Source organism: Ciconia boyciana, chromosome 10, assembly GCF_034638445.1.
Source record: "Ciconia boyciana chromosome 10, ASM3463844v1, whole genome shotgun sequence".
In the NCBI taxonomy this organism is placed as follows: Eukaryota; Metazoa; Chordata; class Aves; order Ciconiiformes; family Ciconiidae; genus Ciconia; species Ciconia boyciana.
In genome coordinates, this window is record NC_132943.1 from 28,449,921 (window position 1) to 28,473,030 (window position 23,110).

Genomic DNA, 23,110 nt, shown 5'->3' on the forward strand with positions numbered 1-23,110 from the left:
ATGCTGGTCTCGACCTTGGAAACGTTTCTTAAGCATTTACTGTAGTATTACAGAGATCTTTTGCCAGAAGAGTCACTGCAGAGCCATGGACTCTTAGGGGGCTTTCCATATTAGGGGTTTTCTTGCTTGGGATTAAGCATGCCAACAGTAGTTAGTTGCCGTTCTGTATTTAGAACTGATTTGCAGGAGTGGATTTCAGTAAGAAATGTTGAAACTTCTTGTACTTCATTGAGTTAAGTTCACTCCCACAAGACAATTTAGGGAAACATCATTAAGAAAGCTCTTGCAAACTATCCAGTACTACACTAGCTACAGCAGATTTCTATAGTAGGTTCCTGAACACATCAGGAAATATGCACTTATTCACCTGCAATTCTAACGGCCCCAAAAGACTGTGAAGAATGTGCGTTTAAAATATTTTTTTAAAGTTACAGTTTATGGGATAATTATCATAGATCCTTAAAAATAATTATTGATGTTTAAACAGAAATATATTTAATTAAACTATTAGCGTAAATAAAAAGATATTTCTTGAGGAAAATATCAAATGTCTCTCAATTGTCAGTCAAACTTTCTGTGAAATAACCTCTTAACTCCACTTTATTAAAGCAAAGTGCAAAATGTTTAATCTAAGTTACGATATAACTTGCATAGCAAATCCACACAGGACATTCAAATTTAAGGCTGTTAAGTCACTTCACTCCCATAGCAACCTTTTAATGTCCAGATTCTCTGTCTGCACCATAACTGTAACACTACTGAAAGATTTCTCCACATGTAACATTAGTAGGACGTAATCCTGGCATGACTACCTGTCTGAACTTACTCTGGAGCTGCAGTACCAACCATTACAGTACTCCCATAATATACGACATCAGTAGTGGCCATTCAATAAATAACAATCCTGTATTTGCTCTGGGACAATCTATAATCTTATATTTATTTGTCATATCAATACTGCGGTTACAATATCCTACTGATGTCACCCAGGAAGAGCTGGAGTTTCGTTAAAGATGTCACCAGCCATAAACAGAAGTGTGAACTATTGCAGGTTTATTTAATCTTACAGCCACTTCACCCTTATTCACAGTAGTTTGAGAAACATTATTTCCCACTCAAGGTCACTTTGTCTGAAGCTAGGATTGGCCAAAGGAAAGAAAGGGGTCTCCTGTGGCAAAAAGCACAAGTAAACTAGATCTGATCCTGATCTGTAAAAAGAATTTTATAATTTATTTTAAAATATAAAATAATCAGAAAGATGTTTCATAGATCAAACTAACATATGTAGGAAGCACTGAAGAACCACCTCACAAAAACTCCAACTTGTTATTCTTTAAACTTGAACCCTTCCTATCAGAAGAGTCTTATGGATTAATTATACTTTAAGCACTTGTCTGCATGTCCCAGCAAGCAAGCTACTTTACTCTGAAAGGTGTATCATTTCAAGTATTAAAATTCTGCCATCCAGACATAATCAGCTAAACCAACCAAGAACCATGTTCCACTTTTAAATAGCTTTATAATTCCAGAATATGCTGAGGGACTGCAGCGCTGTAGGAAAACAAAACACACGAAAAAAGTTTTCAAGAGCTATGCTGCTTCTCTTTCATAATCAAGACAATCCCCCACAGAACTTTAGAGAATGCAGATGACAGAGACGAGAAGTAAAAGAACTTCTATAAAGTCTCAGTACAGGTGAAAAAAAATATTCTGAGCACCAAAATCATCTAACATGTTACTAGGCTACGCAATATTAAACTCTGTCTTGAACAATTTTTTGTGTGTTTGCATATGAACTTTAAGTTACAAATAGGATGTAGAGAGTAAAGTTCAGAACATATTCAGTTCAAAGTAATAAGCATCACTTACCTAAAGATTGGTCTTTGGAGATGCTTTTTCTTGATTGTAACACAATCATCCATTTAAAGTGGGGAAAAAGACTTCTTCCAGCAAATAACTCCAAAAAGACCAGGGAGTAATCGGGAAACTTGTTCTTAGCTACTGTGCTGCGGAGAGCACACAGAATGATATTTTGGAGCTGGGGGAAGCCTCCCTCCCTCTTTCTGACAGTGGAGCAGAAAAGGGCCATAGAGGCCACAGAAGCCAGGCACGGCCGTACGCTACCAAACCGGGCAGGCTGTGCAAAACTGGAGTCAAGCTGATCGAAGCACGGAATTGTACTGGATCCCTTTCAACTGTGCAAGAAAAAAGGGGAGCTTTGCCAAGTGCTACCCAGGTAAAAATTTGTTAGATTGTTCCAGCCATGAGAGCACTTCTTACACATGCTGGTCAAAGTCTTAAATGCAGAGTCACTCTCTCTCTCTCTCTTTAAAACACACTGTTCCGAGGCTCAACTTTTTTTTCTTCAAAATAAAAGTTGTGCAGCTGTTTCAGCATTCCCATGCGAGTACCTTCAGAAAGTTTGTTCTGGTAAAAGAACTGTATACAAATTAATGAAGACGGATGGATCTGGTCTGTGAGGCTGGCTCTACTTCAAGAGATTGTAATTATTTTACAATCTGGCTTTTATTCACTCTGGATGATGTGTGGATATAACTATGCAAATTAAAGCACTGCTCATAACTTTTAGCATTCATAACCTAATAACCTAGAGTTGGCTGAAGCAGAATATGGTGTTTGCAGCTGGTAGGACCATAACTACATAAAACAAACTGACGCTACATGAGTGAGGAAAACAAAAATGACCAAGTTCAGATAGTGACAGTAGCAAACTGTTACTGTTTGCAAGATAAGATTTCAACAGAGATCCAAACTGAAAATCTTGCTCTGACATCACACTGACATAAATCACGAAGAATTCAACCACAGCGAACACAGGCTGCAAAGAAAGCTATAAAGCAGAGGCGGCTGACCGTGGTTCTCAGTGAACTGAAGTCATGAGTGGTTCAGGTGAGATGCCATTTCCCGGGCACGTCAAAGGGCCCACAACAAAGCTGTGCTGGCACAGGGCTTGACGGGAAACATGGAACCCGGCCAGAGGAGCAGTAAACCAGCAGCAAGCCATCACCATGTGTGTAACTCTCCACTCTGGCTGCACGGTACCCTGGAACCGTGTGCCCCCTTCCTGCCACGAAGCAAAGGACCTGCCTGCTGCAGTTGTTTCTTCCCTGTGACCCAGCACTGGAGCTCCCTTGCGGCTTAACTCTTGAAAAGCACTCAGTATGTGCTAGGTGAAGTTACTGATATGTGACAAGGAGGATCGGGAAGGTTGGGCATCTTTTGCATCTTTGGCATCTTTTGGGCAACCATTATTGGTTGGAGGGAGAGCAGAAGAGTGGTAGATTTACACAGTTAAGTGCATAACATTGCATTATCGAATTAAGTTTGAGGGACACTGTAAATTCGCGGAAAAGGCAAGATAAGTAACACTGAGATGTGTCTTAGGCTGTATATGGCCAAGAAAGTTCATATTACATTATGCACAAATTATTAAATTCATAAAATTTCCATGAAATAATGCTATATAACAAACAGGGATAACAAACATTCCAGTAATATGTGTTTTCACAAAGGAAAATTTAGCAGTTTAGTGGATTTTACTGAAATGGGTAACATCTATTCCTAGAGCTCAGATTTATTACTTATACAACAGAGTGACAGTGTCAGGTTTGGTTAGCCTGAAAGGACCCAGAAACTGATCCCCACACTATATAAAACTATTCCTTGACACAGCCAGGGAGTAATTATCTAAAGGAAAAATTATCCGACAGCCGTCACCAGTTATTTTGTGTCAATTCAGTTTCACCTTGCCCCACTCTTCATTTCTGCTCCTTTGAGAAGTAGAGAGAAATACATCTTCATCAGGAAAACAATTATCTTTATCAGATCACAGATTAGTTTTTGCCAAGATCTTGAAGGATCTGAAGATCTTTCTTCAACAATATGCAGTGTTCAGAGTGTTGTCATATTTTTAAAGACTTTCGTGTAGTCATGATTTTACTTATTCTTGCCTGCCAAGATTCACATTTTTCTTCACGTAGTTTTCCTGCTCTGGGTTTCAGCGTTTCAAAATAATTTGCTGCTTTTTGAAGTGTGTTCACTCACTGTCTATACAGAAAGCTGAAAATCACAAAGAAATCTCCCTTTTCTTTCTGTTTCACATTATGTGCATAGGACTGCTATACTTCTGTTATTCAGAGGGATTATCTGTAGCTCAGAGTAAGAATCCTGATAACTTCTGAGACTTTCAAGAAAGAAAAAAAAAATCTCCAAACTCTCAGTGAGAACTATATCAAACATGTTTCTCCATTGAACTCCCCAACCTTTCATCTAGCAGTTTTATCAGTTCTGAAACTAGTATGCATCTTAAAAGTAAATTTTTCTGGGCCTAGTCCAAGGCACATTGTTGTTCATGGGACTTCCATTCAAGCATGGCACTGTAAAAAGTACTATTTGGGGGAGCTGAAATTCCTGCAGTAAAATTACTTTGGCTACAAGGAATTTTGAGCTGTTAAAAAAAAAAAAGACAGGGAAAGAAAATATAAATATAAAATCGTAACAGAACTTCGCTTTAATTGCACTGGTTTTCATCTTCTAAAGAGCCTTTTTTGATCATTTCTTCATTCAACACAGCAAGAACCCACGATTTTTTCCTTATAATATTCAGAAATCATGTCTACATGTTGAATAAGTATTCACACAAATTCTTCAAGAAAAGGCATTTCAGAAAGATACCATAGATTAACTGAGGCCTGAAGCCTGAGTCCCACTAAGATTATTCCTGTATTGTTCAGTGGAAAAATCACATGTATAAAATTCACCAGCATGTAACTTTTTGCACATTACAGTATTAGAGCATACTGGAGTAATATTAGTCAATTGTAGGATATATCTGGACCTGAAACACAGAATGCACTGAAGAGGTGCATTTTTATTAGAATAAGGAAGTCTTTTGCTTGAAAGCATTATTGCAATTTTAAGAAGTCCTCTATAGATAATGTTCATCATATTTCTTACTTCAGACTAGTCCTTTCAGCAGTAATTAGAATGGTAAAAATCTATTTAAATGATGCCCTAGAGATATCTTATTTAATTTGCCGACACTGGATGAAACTCAAGCAGAAGACTCCTGAATTATTTGTTTTTCAATTTATTTTCCAATTACTGTTGCTATTGTTTGCCCTTCACAACCAATGACCACTGCTCTTTCTATGTGATGCAAACTATTTTTATTTCATCTCCCACGCATATGTTCATGTGAAAGCAGACCAAAAAGCATGTAATACTTTACCACTCACAAACCCTGAGTTTCCCTAACCTCAAGATCTATAGCTGTAGTTAAGTAATTTGATATGTAGTACTATGTCTCAAAGCAAAAGACTACATGTGACTAGAACCCAAAATATTTTATTCTGCTTGTTTTAATGCCACTTATTTCTTATTGATCTGTAGCTCTTTGCCAGAAGTCTAGAAATGTAATTATTTTTCCTACTTTAATTTCAAAGCTATGGGCAACTAAGATGGTAAACTTAAGAAACAGTAATCTGTATGTGTCAGACAGTTGATTCTTTCTACTTTCTAGATAAAACATCTACTGGCTAATTAAGATATGTGTAGGCATTGCTGGTTGGGGTTAAGGGCTCATCTATCCCTGTAGAAAGATAGATAGGTGGGAGGACCAACAGAAAGGGAAGTCAAAGAAATTACCAATGCATGATCAACCACATTCGGGAAAAAAAGAAATTATCTTTATGTAACTGCTGAAATATAAGTGAGAAAAATAATTGGTAAACTGTACTGAAAGAGTAATAATTCTGTCAAAGTAGAAAGGTAATTTAGCTAAGAAGCTTGCTGTCCCACAGCCAGCACTATTCAATGTTTTCTTCAATGGTTTGGATGGAGATAGGTGATATACTTAGTCCAGCACTGACAATATTAAGCTGGTAAACTCTTCCGAATGTCCTTGACAAACTGCAGAAACATTCAGAAAAAAAGAGGATATAAAAAATACCAAGCTCTGCATACCCATGGGAATAATCTGCTGGACAAGGGGCCATTGGCTAGGCAGCACTTCTTCAGAAAATGCCTGGGAAGTAGCAGTGAATCATAAACTAAACATACTATCACAGTCTTATGAAAAAAAAAGCATCACACCGCTACACATAAAAGGGAGTGTCATCCAGCAGAGCAACCTCCCATTCTCTCTGTATTCCTAAAGCTCACCTGAAGCATTGTTTCTTGCTTTGGGGCAACAGGATTCAGCAGAGAGATACTGGACTAAACCTTGAGAAGACAGAAATCTAGAAAACATCTCATATGAGGAAAGGCAGAAAGTCACACACAATGTAGCCTAAAGAAAAGAAAAGTAGAAACAAACATAATTAAAAATCTTCCCGATTATAATTGTAGCCATGTAAGTTTATGGAAACAGACTATTTCCCTTATCCTTGTGGTCAAGAAATAATGGGCTGCAAAATAGCTCATAGGGCCATAAGTTGCGGTAATAAAGATTCAATGGTGAAAAGAATACTTTTCAATGGAAAATAATAAGCACATTAATTGCTGAGGGAATCTGTTCATGGAATCACAATGAGTAGATTTTTAAGGGTAGATTTTTAAAAGGCTATATAAACACCTTTCAGAAATTATTAGCCTTGCCTTGGAGAAGAAAACAGAGTAAATAATGTCTGAATACACCATCCAACCTTATTGTTCGAAAATTCTTTGGTAACCAACTGCTATTATCAGCTTCTAACTGAACCTGCTGTTTGCCGGTTCTGGGATTTCTAAGTGCATGAAACTATTTACCAACCAGCAGTACCATTTGGGCTTTCGACTCATCTATTTGCCACTGAACCCAAATTTTGAACTTTGGTCCCTAATTCTGGCAACGAAGTGTGACACTTAAAGCTTTAATCCATTAAATGCCATAACCTCTGTTCTGCTTCCATAAAAAAAGCAAGGGGTCAGAGGCTTTCCCCTATTGTTCATGAGCAAAAAGAGAACAAGCGGAGAGCTAAGTTTCATGCATCCAGTTGTTTTCTGGACTAATAGAAGTAGGAAAAAAAAAAAGACAACATACTTCTACATGCTTCTCTTCTTACTTTTTTTGAAATGTACAGGTTTAAAATACAAAAATCTAAAGCAGGACTTATGACAAGAATGCTATTTTACTTTTCAGTACAGTGCCTTGCACCAGTTCACTGTTTAGGAAATTTGTAATGTAATTAAATCACTAACTAAAGCATGAAAAGGAAACTTTTTACAGTAGGAAATCAGTGTATCTTGTGCAACTCCTAACAAGATTTTTATTTAGGTATTTATATGATTGGTGGATTAAATCCACTCCATAAAGGCTGCATACAGGCTAAGCATTTAAACTCGATGCATAAGAAACTGGAGGGGATGATGTGAAATCCACCTATGCCATCATGGTCACTTAAGCAAGGAAGAGGGTCTTCCAAGGCTCTCTACAAGACAGAGTAGCTGTCACAGCCTTTTCATGATAATGAGGGATATGTCTCTCAGCACCCCTTTTACCAGCTTCCAGTCCACCTGCAGGCTCTCCAAATCTAACTGTCTATATCGAGCCAATAAAACTGCCCAGGTGCCTCATGTCTTGTACTGTCCCCAGACACAGGTTAAATGCTATAGGAGATGCTGTGATTGCCTGCCATACAAAGGATAATCCTTATCACAAGCATGTCATGCTTAATATAGAATACTACCTACAAGAACTGTGTTTGTAATGGTTTAAGAGCTAAATTATAGTTACCCACATTCTCCATATAGGTACCTATATTCCTCAGCACAGTTCACCCTGTCATGGATCAGGCTGAATGCTTTTCCACCAAACTAGCCTACCAGGTTTGCATTAAGCTTATTGCACTCTGCATACATAAACGTGTAGGACAGTCTTAATTTATTGCTTCGTGTTGACGTCAGAAAAACCCACTCTAAAACTTAACCTAATGACTTCTCCAAGCTTGAAAAACTAGACAGTACTGAAGATAATTGTGACTCATTCAGAATGCAGATAGAAACGTTGGCAAACGTTACTGGATCTATCGTAGTACATGTGGTAAAGCTCTGTGCAAACAGTTGTGCAGGTCTTTAAGTTCTGGCTTCCCTTTTTACCTCTCATAAGTAAGAATATTTATAAAATTGTTTTATTCTCTCTTGCTTTCCCTGTTTACATGCATACACAAACTGAGCAGAGACTTACGTCAATGCCATCACACAGGAGATTAATTTCCCTGCTAAGACTTTCCTGCTCAGACTGGAGCACAGGAACTTGGCTTAAGAAGCTTCCCAGTCCTTTATTTTTGCTTTTATATTTTTGCTACATCTTAAGAGTCCTAGCAAAGCTCAAAGCAAATAAGTAGAAATACCAAAAAATACAAATACCAATGTCTCATGGGGACATTAATTTTCCTGATTAATAAAACTCTTCTGAAGAACATGAACATGTATCATGAAGATACATGAGTATCACAGTTGTATTTTGTTTGATTCTACCTGATATTATTAGGATTTTATACTCTGCAGCCTCAGTGAAGGGGAAGAGGGGGATGAGAAGGAGAGGAAGGGAGGGAAAATAGAAGGAGAAAGAAATTCCTTTAGGATATATGATGTTAAATTAGCACTGAGATACACAAGTCAAAACATGGCATTCTTTGGTTTTGAGCCAGTGCAATATTATTATTGGCCATGGTGGATGGAATTTCAGTCTCTATTGGAAAACAGTGTAATTGATGTGCCATGTGTTTTCTAAATGTATACATATAATGGCAACTATATACTGGACAATAGAGCAACTACTGACTAAGCATACTGCTGTTCTTTAAGGGGGAAAAGGGTAATAAAATGCCCAGGACTTAGTACAGATGGGCTACACAATATCAAGCAAAAAATAATGGCTAAACTCTTTAAAGATAATGATTAAAATGTACATCAGTATAAATATTCAGTACAATAATTAAAGATAGCAAAAAATAGTTATAGAACTCTGAAATTATCCAGAAAGGAAAACATGAGCAACTGTGGCATACGTTAACAATGGCTATTCGACAATAGCATGATCATGACCAAAATAATTTCTCTGCTAAACTGCAGCTCCCCATGGAAAATATATGGGCATTTAGTAGGACAGAGACTATGCTAAAAGGAATCAGAAGAGACATGGTAGGCTGTATCAATTTTTTCTATATACAGTAGAAGTTCTCATCTGAAAGACTGGAATAAAGAGGCAGGAATCTATCATAACTACCTCTCCACTACATAGGTTTTTCTTCTTAACTCATGTTGAAATCCAGTTTTAAATTTCTGTGTAGGTGGCAGAGTATGAACTTGAAACAAAATTTAAACAACCACCAGTCATACATAATAGAGAAACCACTGCAAGACAACGGGAAGAACTGTAGGCTTGTTCTGATTAATGGTATATGAAGAATAAATACTATTTTTTAAAAGTTTTTTCCAGGCAATTCTGCTTCAGATACAATACAATTTTTTTTCATTTTAGATTTTGAAACTATTTTGCACTGCCTTTCATCATGGTCTCCAAGTTCAGCTGTTTCTTAGTTGTCTGGAACTTACTTCATTTTCATTGGTTAAAATACACTGGTCTATGCAGTTATTGACATTTTCTGGTTTTCATCATTAGATTTCTGGCATCCAGTTTGAGAGACATGGAAACTACCTGGAAGTACACACACATGCATTTCCCTAGGGGATTAGCAGTATCTGGGAGTTGTTGCAGCATCTTTTCTATCAACTATTTGTTCTTTGGTCACATTCCCATTATCCATTGGTTAGATATAAAAGAAGCTGCAACAGCAAAAACTCTACAGGTGATTATATATCATCTTACAAAACTGTTTCTTTGAAATAGCAACACTAATAATATCAGAGCTTTGCTTTCTGATTGCAAAAATTGCCTTTAAATAACAGTTTCCCCGTAGATGTCTTGAAATCTGACATTCATCATTTTAAAGTCTTACAAATAGTGATAAATGAAATTCTGAGTTCAGCTCTATCCTCAGATATGTAACATGGCCATAGACAAAAAATGTCTTGTGCATGACTCAGAAATCTATTATTCTAACACAATAACATTTTGATCATTCTTATCTTTCTATTACAAAGATATTCAAAAAACATAATGCATACAGTAACGATCTGAATTTTTTTTCTTTCTATCTAGATTCTGTTGTGGCCTTTGTAAAACACAGTACTGGTTTTCAAAGATAAGAAGACTGCACAGAGTTATAGCTTTTATTCTACATATAAATTACCTACATTATTTTCCTCCTTATACCAGCTCACCATCTCCCCAACACCACACGCACTTCTTCCCAAGTCTCTATTTACTGTGATGACATCCTTCCAAGTGTGCCAAGTTTATGTGTACTCATGACAGAAGACTAGTGGGAAGTTTATCTCTTCTAGCAAAACTTTAAGGAGACCTAGAAGAAGACTCACCCTGGTTTTTGGCAATAGCGTTTCCAGAGAGGAAAAACAACAAGCAAAGGAGAAATATAGACTTTTTGTATATCAAATATTTCTCTCTCTCCCCCCAGTAAAGTTAATTCTTAGTATCACTAAACTATGTAAAACAAGGCTCTCCTGCTAATTGTAGTGTGGATATGAGAGAACTCTGAAATATATTTCAAATGTATCAACTCATTTGTTTTAAAAAGTATGTGTGCAAAACCAGCAAAGAATCCTTCAGCCTCTTGCTAGAGAAAGTAAGTACAATTATGTAAGTGTGGGAAATACAGTATATTTCCCTCTGAAATCACTGGTAATGATCCTGAAGAAGTGTTCACTAGTGTTTGTGTTCAGGATAAATTTTGTCAGTTAATCTACAGTGAGCTTGTCAGAATATCACTTATTTAGTCAACAATTTTTTAAAATAAAAACAGTGCTCAAAAGTAGTTCAGTGCTCACACTTTTTATCAAGGGTCAAAAGTTTGCCAGCAACATAAAATAAAAGGGATCTGACTAGAGAATGTGAAACACACCAAATGTTATAGTTTATAAACAAGGAATGAGTCATGGTTTCCTGCAAGGTCTCTGCCTAGATTTTTTTCTCTTCCCCTTCTTCATGGAAATATATCTTTCTTAATTCATACATTTAAAATCTCATTTCAGAAAAAATAATTTCAAAATTGTACAAGAACCACAAACTGCAAAAAAATTGAATAAGCATTCATTTTATACCATAATCTGCCTGAACTCAGGGCTGACACAGACTAATTTTGCCAGTTAAATTCTCTGAGATGTTTGAGTGTGGGTACAATATAATTGGCTTTATTACTTATGCAATTATTTTACATATGAATTTAGCATACATGTAATGGGCTATGCTCCCAGCCCCAGAGAATGCACTGTTTTGCTTATCCACCAAAAAGACAAAGAACACACCAAGGCATTGTTAAATTCCTTATCTATGGTCTGTAGGTGTACCTGGACCTAAGAATGAGTTGATATTTTTCATACTAAAGTCTTAAAATTGAACTAAAAGCAACAAAGAACAGAATTTTTAACAAAGTCTGTGTACTGATGTCTTTCATAGAACTATTAAACTTCTCATGAGTCACTACTGAATGATAAATTAAAACACAATATTCAGTAAGAAAACAGTTTTCCAGTATCTAAAAACATCTTGACAACAGCTGAAAAATAATTTTAATAAGATGTAGATTAAAACTGACCACTGTAAAAATATTTCATGTTATTTGTACTGAAGACTGGGTGTATTTTCCCTCCTCCCAAAAGGTGTCGATTCTGTAGGTCTTATTAGAATTTTCCCACTCAGTTCCACTCATCCACTAACGGAAGGATGAACAGTTTTGCTTCACACTCTTTCTGTCTCACCTTTTTCTCTGGAACCTGTCAAAAACCACCTTGAGTTGTGTTATTTGTTACGATTCTGGACTATGTTATGTGGGTACTGTTTGACTAGAATCAGAACCAGCAATTTGAACTAAACCACTGAAACACAACTCAGATGAGAATCATTAATGCAAAGATGCAAGATTCTTCTGTTGAGTCCCAGGAGCTTCATGGTTCCCCTTAGTCAGCACACTGAAATATTGTGCACTTTCATCACCTGTTCTCTTACAGATTCTCATGACAAAAGCAAAAGTTGCCATTGCATTGTGCAATACAGGGGTCATTCTGACATAAATTTCTTCTTTGACAAGTATATTTCACACCAGTATTTGTTTTCTTGCTCCTACGTATTAAATATTTGACACTAGAGATTAATTTCTAATCTCATTTTTATGAGTAACAAAATCAGCTCCCCACTAATGTTTAATATACATTTTTCCCTTTAATATAAAATACATATTCTCAACAGCTTTTAAATACCACTGCCATGAGCACAGTAAGTCTCTTTTGTTATACAGATTATTGTCAAGCAGTAAAGCATAATGAGACTAATTTGAAATTAATGATATAACTAGCCAAGTAGCAGATTTTTAATTATCTTGTTGCAGAATTTATAATTAAGCAGGGAGATCTGCACATTCATTAATGCTACTCTGCTACTATCCTGACAAGACAAGCTAGAACTGGAATTAACATGTCCAAGGTAACAATACCCAATCCAGTCAAACAATGCGTAACAGATACCACTACATGTATCACAAACAGATGTTTTTGCTGAAGCCCAGTAGGTGTGCCATGGGGAATGTCAAGCATTTAGTGGCTCCGCTATCATCAGACTTTTATTTTGTCTACTACTCTATGCTTTTGAATATTCAGACCTGACCGCTTGGTACAAGGATTAAATTCATGCATATAGAAAAAAGAAATATAAGACGTACATGGTCATGTAACTAGTCCCAACCAGCCAACATAGCCACAGCTGAGCACTCTTAACAAGACTAATTCATTACAGTTAATTCACACAGTTAAGCAAAATTCTATGAATTCAGTATTTCCCACCATGAGTTGCAGTAGTCTCATCTTGGGCATTTTGAAAAACAGAGTGCCTCTCATTCTGAAATTGTTATAACATCAGTCCCACTGATGTCAGTAGCATTCATTGCATGATGAAACTCACTGTCAGTGTGGTCCTCAAAGAGCAGCTGGAGCAATATTCATTAAATACACTGTATGTGGTAAATCATACTCCCAAAAAAAAGACTTAGGCAGTTAGGATAGGTCCTAACTAATCAGGACGTCTGCAGTGGAAAATAAAAAATGCTACTTGAGATAGCCTTAGGAAGGAACTATTTCTTTTCCTTTAAAAAAACAGGTTTTAGTGGATCTTGAAGTAAACCTATGGGAAAACACACTCTCCACTGAATTTTAACCTTTTTCCCCCACAAGAGCCCTGAACTTGGGTAACACCTGTCAGATGTGCTTCCAGAAATATTAGTGAAGCTCACTGCCATTTTTCAAGTGACGAATTACACCCTTTTACATGAGAACAATATGAGCCATGAAGATGCTAAACATCCCTCCACATAGCCTGTTAGCAGCACTAGCACAGCTTGGAAAGAGGAATGTTAAAGAGAACAGCCACTAGTACTACCACTCAGCCCTGAGCAGGGCAATTAGCATGGGATCTTCTCCATACCTTAGCCTGAGATAGGCAGGCATGGGTCAAATCAACCTTTTAGTAGCCAATGCTCACCTGCCAATGCTCTGCCTCACTGCAAACTATGCAGACTGAGCTTGCACCCTTTTCCCTGATACTGCTGTTCAGTTTCTTGAGGCGCATTGCTTGAACTTCTTGTGTTCAGGTAAGTCTTGTGTTCAGATTGAGACAGCTGCTCCTATTCTTCAGTTTTATTTGAAGTAACCCACAATATTTATTGCAAGGCCACTATAGGAAGTTAAAGACTTTAAATTCAGTGACATGGAATGATTCTGGTTTGGTACAGTGAATGACTTCACTCTACAGATACATATAATCAAGAAAGTATTTAACAATGGTGAACATTTAAATACCATGTAAAATGAAATGAGCATGTTATAATTAATGACTATATGACAGGTGCTAAAATGTAATTGTTCATTTAACAGCCTTTCTTACAGAGCATTTGAGACATTTATGAACCTGGCTTTCACTGTGACTTTATACAAGCAAGCATCTGTGCCCACATGACTTCTGTCAGTAAAATGTCAATTACAACTAAGAATTTTTCTCACTTGGATCAATGCAATGCTATTTAATTATCCTTTTATCCAGATTAGTTATATGAATTCTTCCACTATACTCTTTGACCCTTAGGAAATGATTCTTTTAGTGATATTATAGGGACCAGCTCAAAAACCACGATTATTAAAAACATTTCACAAAAACATACAGCCTAAGGAAAACATTACAGGCTACTCAGGTCAATTATGCTAAGGCTGTTTTGGCATGATCATTTTTAGAAAAGAAACACAGGGAAGACCACGGAAATGCCAGGAATATGTCTATATAAAAACAAGTTGTTTTCTATTTCTGATCACATCTGCTTTCATATTCCTTTGTAAATCACTGTTTTCGTGATTCGGATTTCTCTGGTTTGGGGAACCATATCTTCAGGAAGGGGTTCAGGGGGAGTTCAAACAGTAACTGTGCTGTGCAGAAGCTCATGTTACAAAGCCATGGGGGGATAATGACCGGGGATAATGATGAGTTAGACTTCCAAGTGGCTCAGGGTATCAAAAGCAAGAAACATGACTGCAAGAAGGGAGCCATTAAAAGCTCCCAGAGAGCTGAGGCTTTTTGGAAACACAAGGAATAATTGCAGATTTAAGTAGTGCTTCATTGGTCTCTTCCATCAATGGCTGCCAGCAGTGAGAAAATAAGCCAGAAAGTTGGTTTAATTCTTAGAATAACTGGTTCTGATGCACTTCACATCTCAGTATTTTCCTGTTAGATCAGGCAAGGAGACTAACTATGAAACTGTATTGCAGATGCTGAAGAAAACTGCATTCCACCTACAACTGAAAATTTTAAAACTGCAAACACATATCCTCGAAAAGAGTGAAAAGTGGGAGACCTAATCATTCATTAACACAAACATGCAGTCTGAATCTCTGAAAACAAAAACAAAACCAAACAAATTATGACAGTGATCTGGAACAAATATCTCAGAATGATACTACTGAAAGACTGTATTTGCTCTTGACCAGTTAGATTTGCAAATAAAGAACATTTTGCACTTCAGGCTGACATTGTGAACATTAAAAAGGGTACAAAACCTCTCAAGAACACCACTGTGATGGGCATGCGGAGCTCAAGATTAGATACATAAGTAGTATTTTGGAATCAACAGAAACAATATAAGCCAAGACAATGACCAGTGTTTGGACAGAGATGCATGAACTGCAGACCTTAGATCACTATGACAGTGTTCACAAGTGCTAGCAGAGATTATATCTCCCAGCATGATATTCTACCTGTTTCGTAACAGCAGGAGACTGTTGACTTTTGTTCCAGTTTGCAATTACTTCCTGGATCCTTTTCTGTGGTATTGCAATGCAGCTAGGTTTTCCCCATCCTGTGTTTGTACAGCTGATTACTGTTGCCTAAATGTGGCAAAAGTCTGGCAATTGCACTGTATTTTTGGACCACAAATATAATTTTGAATTTTAAATTTGCTCTCACTCTATTTGCAGCTCTCGGTCTAAGTTAGTAATACTCCAAACTATAGAACAAAAACGTACCTGTGTCAGAGCACTTCAGAGCCAGTGGACACACCTTTGTATTCTGACAACAAACCTTTGATAGCTCTTTGCCAAATATAGTTTCCAGCCAGTGTATGATTCTTAGCAAGTTCCTCTGAGCCCTAAAAGCAATTATATGGATATGTTTCTCAAGGAACCATAGAACAAAAGAGGTGATGAAGCAAGTCACTGTATTCATTCACAGTGACAACGGCAGAGGAAAAACTAAGTCTAAAAGGCAAAGCCACCACACAGCAAACAGACCAAACTTGCACTCTAATTTCAGCCAACTAGTATCAAAAGCGTACCTTCAAATTTGCAGGAAAATATCCTCCTATTGGTAACTGTTGTAAGCAATGACCCTTCCTCGGATTCCATCTAAAGTGATGTTGACAAGTTAAATATAAATTGGATAAAAAACAATTTCACCCACTGTACAAAACCACCTTGGAAACTACATGCATCATGAGTGGTATGTACATTATCCTCACAGTTTTTCTTAGATTAATCTAAAATTATGATGTTGAAGTGACGTTTGAATACATAGGAGACAGCTTTGATTCTAACTTACAGAGATTTAGCTTGTTACTCATAATACTGCACAAAGCCTTGTACACTTATGCCATATTGATGGTGGAAGCTGATCGCTTCACAGAACGTCCTTTGTTAAGTGAAGTGAGTGGCATTTAGAATAGATTAATGGCAGAAATAACCTGGTTATTTTTCCTTCTTGTACAAATGTAAACAGTGTGGACTGATAGATAAGACTCTGGGCCGGGACCTAAGAGCCCTGAGTTTTTGATTAGTCCATTGACTGATCTGGGACAGGTCACTTTCAACTCAGACTGCCTAAGTTTCAACACTGGGAGCTGATGAAATTTGTTCTTTCAAAAGGTGCTTTGATTTTTATGGATTAAAATTATTCGTAAGAACTAGGTATTCTTTCTTCCCTTGTTTCTTCTCCTGTATCAAGCAAATTTTCATTTCAGTGACTTTGTAGCAATAGTTTCTTTTGAAACCCCTTTCCTATGCAGTAATATCTAACAGTATCTTTTTCATCCCTCTTATGTATCAGGTGCCCTAGTCTCATACACATCTTGTCAGTTTGTGAATAAGTAACTCACTATTTCTTACTAGCACTTGCCACAAATTCAGTATGTCCTTTGGTATAGGCTGCTTTAAGGAACTGCTTTAAGGTAACAAAAGGCAAATATCAACCTGTTCTCAAGGCTTCTGCTTTGTTCCAAAACCACACTTACTATTTGGAATACTGCAGCAATTTCCTTCTGGTACTTTGATCCAAGAACACCATGAGCTATGCAGGTGGTTTCTGTCACACCGTCATTCGTATTTTTGACAGATTTTGAGTCTGCATAATATTCCCTGATAAATTTCTTAATGTGATCTGTGCCAGGAAAGGAAAACTTATGTTCTGCCAGCTTGCTGACAAACCCTACCTATGATATCAGACTTTTTCTCAGTCAGTAATGCAAATAAAACTTCAAATCACAGTGAGAAATACTGAAGAACCTTGTAGAAGGCGGCCATAACACTTGACCAGGCTGACTCACTAAATCACAGGGTTACGTGTAATTTGTTGCATAATCATAATCTTGGTTTTAACTACAAAAATACCTTTAGTCGAATCCGGAGTTCAGCAAACCTACCCACCCTTTCCCATCAGCATAATGCAATCTTTCAACTTAAGCAAAATTATAATGCAAAAACAGCATCTGTCAATAACTCCCCTTAAGTTGAAGATACAAAACCAAGGAGGGTTATCTTTTTTCAGCTTCTTAAAGGACTCTTCACTAACATCTTTGACTTGGGGTAGGAGTAAGTAGGAATAGTACTGAAATTTCACAAGTCAGCCTCATACAGGTTGCCTGGAGAAGACATCAGAGACATAACTATTCTGGATCTAGGAAACATGTGGAAACATAGAAGGTGTTCAGTGCCCTTCCCAGCTACCTAATTACTTTAATGGAGAATGAAATGAAATCTACTTTAATCTCTAGCACTTTTTTCATACTATGAAATTTTAAAAGGCAAATCCATATAAGATTCTAAATTGAATATCACCATGCACAAAATATCCATTTATTTATTTTCCTGATGTAAAAGTACTGAAATGTCTACACTTCGACACAGTCCTCTTAGACAGACAATATATTCACTCATTCTAAAGCTGAAACCTACTTTGAAATGCTGTTTTGTCCCACCATAATTAATCAGCAGCTGGGCATAGTGACTGAAGGAATTTAGAAGATAACGTGGGTTAGGGCCATTCCCACACACATCACTTCTGGGGAGTTTTAGGTCTTCTCCCTCCCTTACTACTTCCATTGAAGTCACGAGACAAGTTTTGGGAAGGCTTTGATTCTAACGTACAACAACATAAGGTCACAGGAGAGACCTTCAGCTAGAGTTTAATGCCACAGGATCAGGGAAATAAAGGCAGCTCTTTGCCCCTAACCTCCCTGGGTATGAACAGAGCTCAGGTGACATGCAAAAATAAATGCTGAAATACTAAATAATAGCATTTACTCATTAGGTAAAGATTTTCACTAACATAGCAGTCATTCGTAACAACTTGGAAAAATTTTCATGCACTGTAAGATTTTTAAACAATGTATTTTAAACATTTGTTTGCTGTGATAGTACCCAAAATTCCCAGTGGTAGATAAAGACATCAATGTACAAGTTGCTATACAAACAGAACAGAAAGCTGATTGCTACCCCAAAGATCTCACAACATAAGTTATCCAAGAAAGGAGTATATTGATATGTTACCAAGTCTGATTTTTGTTTTCAAGTTTCAGCAATGACTGGTGAGAATGAATCTGCATCCCACAGTAGTTTACTTATAGGCAGAATCAATTATGCTTTGAGTCATTTTTATAAGGTTCAAAACACAGAGAAATTACAACTATACCTTGTTAAAATAAGATTCCTTGTTTGATTATAGATAATTGCCAGGGAGAATCTATAGGAGTGAAGCTACAAGTGATTTGCTTAAAACAGGATGAATAAATACACAAACTGAATACTAAACATAATTACTGGATCTCCAGTGTCCCAGTTCAGACAATGAATAAATGCCCAGCTGAGAGGTGGAACTGGTTTCACATTTCAGCAGTCAGCTTCCAACAACGACAAACACAATAGCTAAACCAGCTGAAATAGTTTCTTTTGTATAGCCGCTATCCTAACCTCAGCATATACCTTTTTTACACAGATGTGATACATTTCTTGTAGATCATTCTAAGGAAGGCAGCTCTGGGAGTCCTGGAGATCAGTATCATTTCCTGTTTAAAGCACACACCTGTGCTGCTCTCATTTTTTTCAGTTGACTCAGTCGAAACGGTAACTTTCTGAACTTACAGTAATATATAGCACATCTTTAAAGGGTGCAAATAGATAATGAATGGTGATTGCAGTGATAATTACACTTGCCAGGAAGTGATGAATCATTTCATACTCTCTTGCTGGTCTTATTTTAAAACTAAGAACTTGGCACTTATCCTTTTTTTATTTTGGCTTATGTCCAAAAAGCTGCAGCATATTTTTCTAGACCAAGGGTTAAAACAGACACACAGAAAAATGTCATAAGAAAACAACTGCTCGAAGAAGGGAAAAAGAAAGGAATAAAAGCCAATGACAACAGAAGTCCAAGAATTTCTAGAGATGTGGTCTGAGGCTCTACTTAAACTGCCAGAATATTAAGCTTTCCACACTGGTATAGGAAGGAAACATGGAATAAAGCTCTAGAAAAAATGCTGAACAAGAACTAAGAGGAGTTTTAAGCTATGGGATATGTTGAAAGAACTGCAGAAACCCAGTTACATGTAAATGGATCTAAGAAGAGGAGAATGGCTGAGAAGACAAAGAGTTGAGTTTGTTTCTTGAGATATGTTGATACCTCAGTGAAATAATTAGTGCTATGACCATTATCTGAGCAGAATCTTGTAATGGTGGAATTTATCAACATCACAGATTGAGGCAAGACTATCAAAACTGCCTTAAAGTCCTCTGGCTAATTTCCATCAAAAGTTAAAGGCTAGGCACTTAAACACCCTAGTTACTTCCTAAAAGTCCAGCCTCCATTTCTCCATTTTATCTGAGATTTAATTAAAAACTAAGACAAAAATTGTCACTCCTGAGCATAATTTCTCATGTCCTGCACACAGCTATGCCCTTCACAGAGGTAAAGTATGAAAACAATGTTTAGAAACTTTGATTTAGAATAGTTAAACTGAAGCAAAGGAGCATTTTCTATTTTATCCAATTAGGGCATTAATGGACAAGTAGAATCAGCAGCATCTTTTAAAGAGGAATAAGAAATAAGAAATACTTTCCTCTTCGTGCTTTTTCTCAAAGCCTTTGAGCACTGAGGATTACATGAACACTGAGAGATGCCTGGTGAACATTTGGTTTGAACATTTTCACACTCATGTTGTCCAACAGCCACTGAAAAAGAAGGTCTCTGAAAGACTTAAAAGTAGCAGGCAGCATTGTTTGATTTTTCCGTGCACTGATCTGCCAAGAAGAGATTAGAAAGTTCAAGCATCTGCTCCTGACCCTGACACAAAAAGACACAAAACTACAATAAAGATCTTTTTTTAAAAAAGTCTGCTTGGAGTAGCAGTAAATGTTATGTAAAATGAGTACTGGCAGCCTATAAGTTCATACATGAATTGCCCCAAACCTTTGTTGCATTTAAATTCTGGTTTTTTTCCTGATTATCAGTATTCTGCATTTCATCACATTTGTCAGACTTTGACTCCCGGGAAGAAGCACCACTAACAGTGCAGCCTAACGGCTACGCCTGCAGCCTGGAACCTAGACAGCCCAGAGAGTAATGCCCAGAAATGTCTAAAATCTTTTTAGCTGCTGTACTGTAAATAATAACAACAAGTGCTTATAAGGATAACATTTGTACAGGAGCTTAATGATGTTGCCTTTTTTTTTTTTTTTTTTGCAACAAAATGTTCTTCTGTGAGATTATGCATTAGCAATACCTATCTTAATGTGGAGACTGCACTGCCCTACTTTTGAGGCCTCTTTAGTTTCCAATTTTTGCCTAAAGTATCAATTTCATGCCATGTTTTTTATTATTCCTGTGTGTTTTCCTGGTATTTGTTATGGGCCTAACACTATTTCAATTTGGAAAACTGACAGAAAAAAATCCAAAATTAATATAAATAGTACTTTTAAAATTTATTATAACTTTCAAAAACTGTAGATGAGTCTGCCTGTCTCCAGCCCGTCAGATACATTTTTGGCAATAGTATGCAGTCCTGCTACCTCTAAAGATTATTCTTACATTTTGTTAAGTAAAAGAAAGTATCCAATTCATTTCTGTCTCCACAGTTTCTGAGGGCCAATTGGCGTTGGTGACTTGAACTGATATTGGTGTATTTAGTCTCACACATCTAAGTGCTCTGAAGCATTCAGGTTCACCTAAATACCAACATGTGAAAAAGTATCAGTCAGATTTGACAGGTATTTTGAAGGAAAAAGTATTACTGTTAGAGGAATTTTCAATCACTATTGGAGGAATTTTCACCCATATATATATCTGTTTAACATAGCTGACTATGAAAAAAAATTAAGTATTTATTCTATTTTATCAGTCAGAAGTATAGTTATATAAGAATCAGCAAAAAGGAGATAATAACTTTCTGTGATACATGAAGGCAGCATGCTTATGACATTTACGCCTACTCAGATGTTCATCTGGGAAAGTCATATTGACAGCTTAGTACTTGAAGCCATCATTGTTCACAGACACATACAATTAATAGCTAGATAGTAATGAGATGTAAGTCTATGTGAGTATGCAGAGGGCGGAAGGTTGTGGTGCACCCACTTATATCCACTATAAAAACTCCCTATTGCAAAGACTGTCTTTATTAGAAAACCAGGATAAATCCAACTAAAATACCATTTTTGTGAACCCTGTGTAGAGCTACTTTCCAAGCCTGTGTAGCGCTACTTTCCAAGCCTGGCCACTGTTGAGAATTTTTTGTTTGTAGGTTGGGGGGAAGAGGGTGAGGAGAGGTTTCAGAACTCGTTCTCCCTGTGTATCATCATCTTTAACTAGATACCACTCCCATGCCTTTGCAAGGTGGACCTGGGCAAGTCCCATCACAATAAATCACGTGAACAAATCAATAAACATTTGTCTGGGGCTCTTACTGAGTTCACAGATGAGCTGATTGCATAAAATATCAAAAAAGTAAAAGATGCATGAACTTCCCAACCTTGAAACAGTTTACAATCCAGTAAGAAGCATACAGAGTTTAACATTTCTCATGGGATGGGTATTTTAGCTTTTAATCAGTTTTACAAGTGACTCTGGATTTCAGAGGCCTTGGAAGTCAGTCCAGAGAAATTAAGTCTCATGCAGGCATATATGAGGAGAAACACTGAATAATCAATCAAAAACTGCAGAGGCAAGCAGGAGTAGAGATGAGAATTCAATATAACTTTCTAGCCAAGTGATTTGGTTACCTGGTTTTGCTATCTTTGAGATGAAAAGAAAAAAAAAAAAAGAAAGAAAAAAGCTGTAAGTCCCCTTAAAACGAAAACCCAGCATAGAAATCAACCCTGACATTGCAAGTACTGGAATTATCTAGAGTGTATAGCCCTCACTACACATCAGCTCCGACTCGTAGTTCTGTACATGTGATTAGGTACATCCAGAATCAACAGTAGTCACAGAGACATGTCTCGTGATGGTAACATGAATGTGTGTGACACTTTTGTTTCTGTTTTTCTTTCTTTCTTTCTTATCTAAAGCAAAATATTAGGCATATTAACAAATCCTGATAATTTGTGTTGATATATATTTCATGTTTCCAAAATATATTTTCCTTTCTCCATTTTTTTTAACTATTCCTTTTAAATACCTTTTTAATACTTTTGTTCTTGCAAAGGAATAGCAATGAGCCATCCACCCAAAAAGTGCACATTTCCCGAAGCCCCATTAACATATCTTTATCCAAAATGTATTAGGTTTACTTACCAGATTTTACTGTTGAAGAAGTCCCTCAGCACCACCAATCATTCATATTACTTCAGCCTCTTTCTCTGAGTGGTGAAGTGTTAAAAGAAACTCTCTTGCTAGCAAAACACAGTGACATGACCAAAATGGAATCAACTGAAACTAAAAATTAAGCCTTTATTCTAGGTCAGGTACTAGTTCACTCTCTTGCTCTCAGAACAACAGGTATTTGCTTAATAGTCCCAGATACATTAAAGTTTTTGTGCTACTGGAGCTCAAAGAACTACTTGAAATGTTTCAGAAGTTGTTTGATTGCCATGTATATAGACAGTATAAGCAATACGGTCATAATGAACTACAGCAGACGGGAAACATGACATTAACAAGAATGTGGAACAATGACCTAATTTATACCACGTAACTACAACTAAATGTGAGTTTCGGACTTTGCAACCTAATCAT

At 36.8% G+C, this 23,110-nt stretch overlaps 1 protein-coding gene across 7 annotated transcripts in view; it reads right to left on the reverse strand.

Moving 5' to 3' along the window:
- PDE1A (phosphodiesterase 1A) overlaps window positions 1-23,110 on the reverse strand; it is a 233,792-nt gene that overhangs the window by 123,979 nt on the left and 86,703 nt on the right. Inside the window, exon 1 of one of the 7 annotated variants that reach the window (XM_072874740.1) lies at window positions 1,870-2,270. The exons of the other annotated variants lie outside the window; for them this stretch is intronic. Coding sequence (XP_072730841.1) covers window positions 1,870-1,922 — 53 coding nt within the window. The 5' untranslated portion in view covers window positions 1,923-2,270. Of the gene's footprint in view, window positions 1-1,869; window positions 2,271-23,110 lie in introns of those variants that run through there. 7 annotated transcript variants of the gene reach the window in all.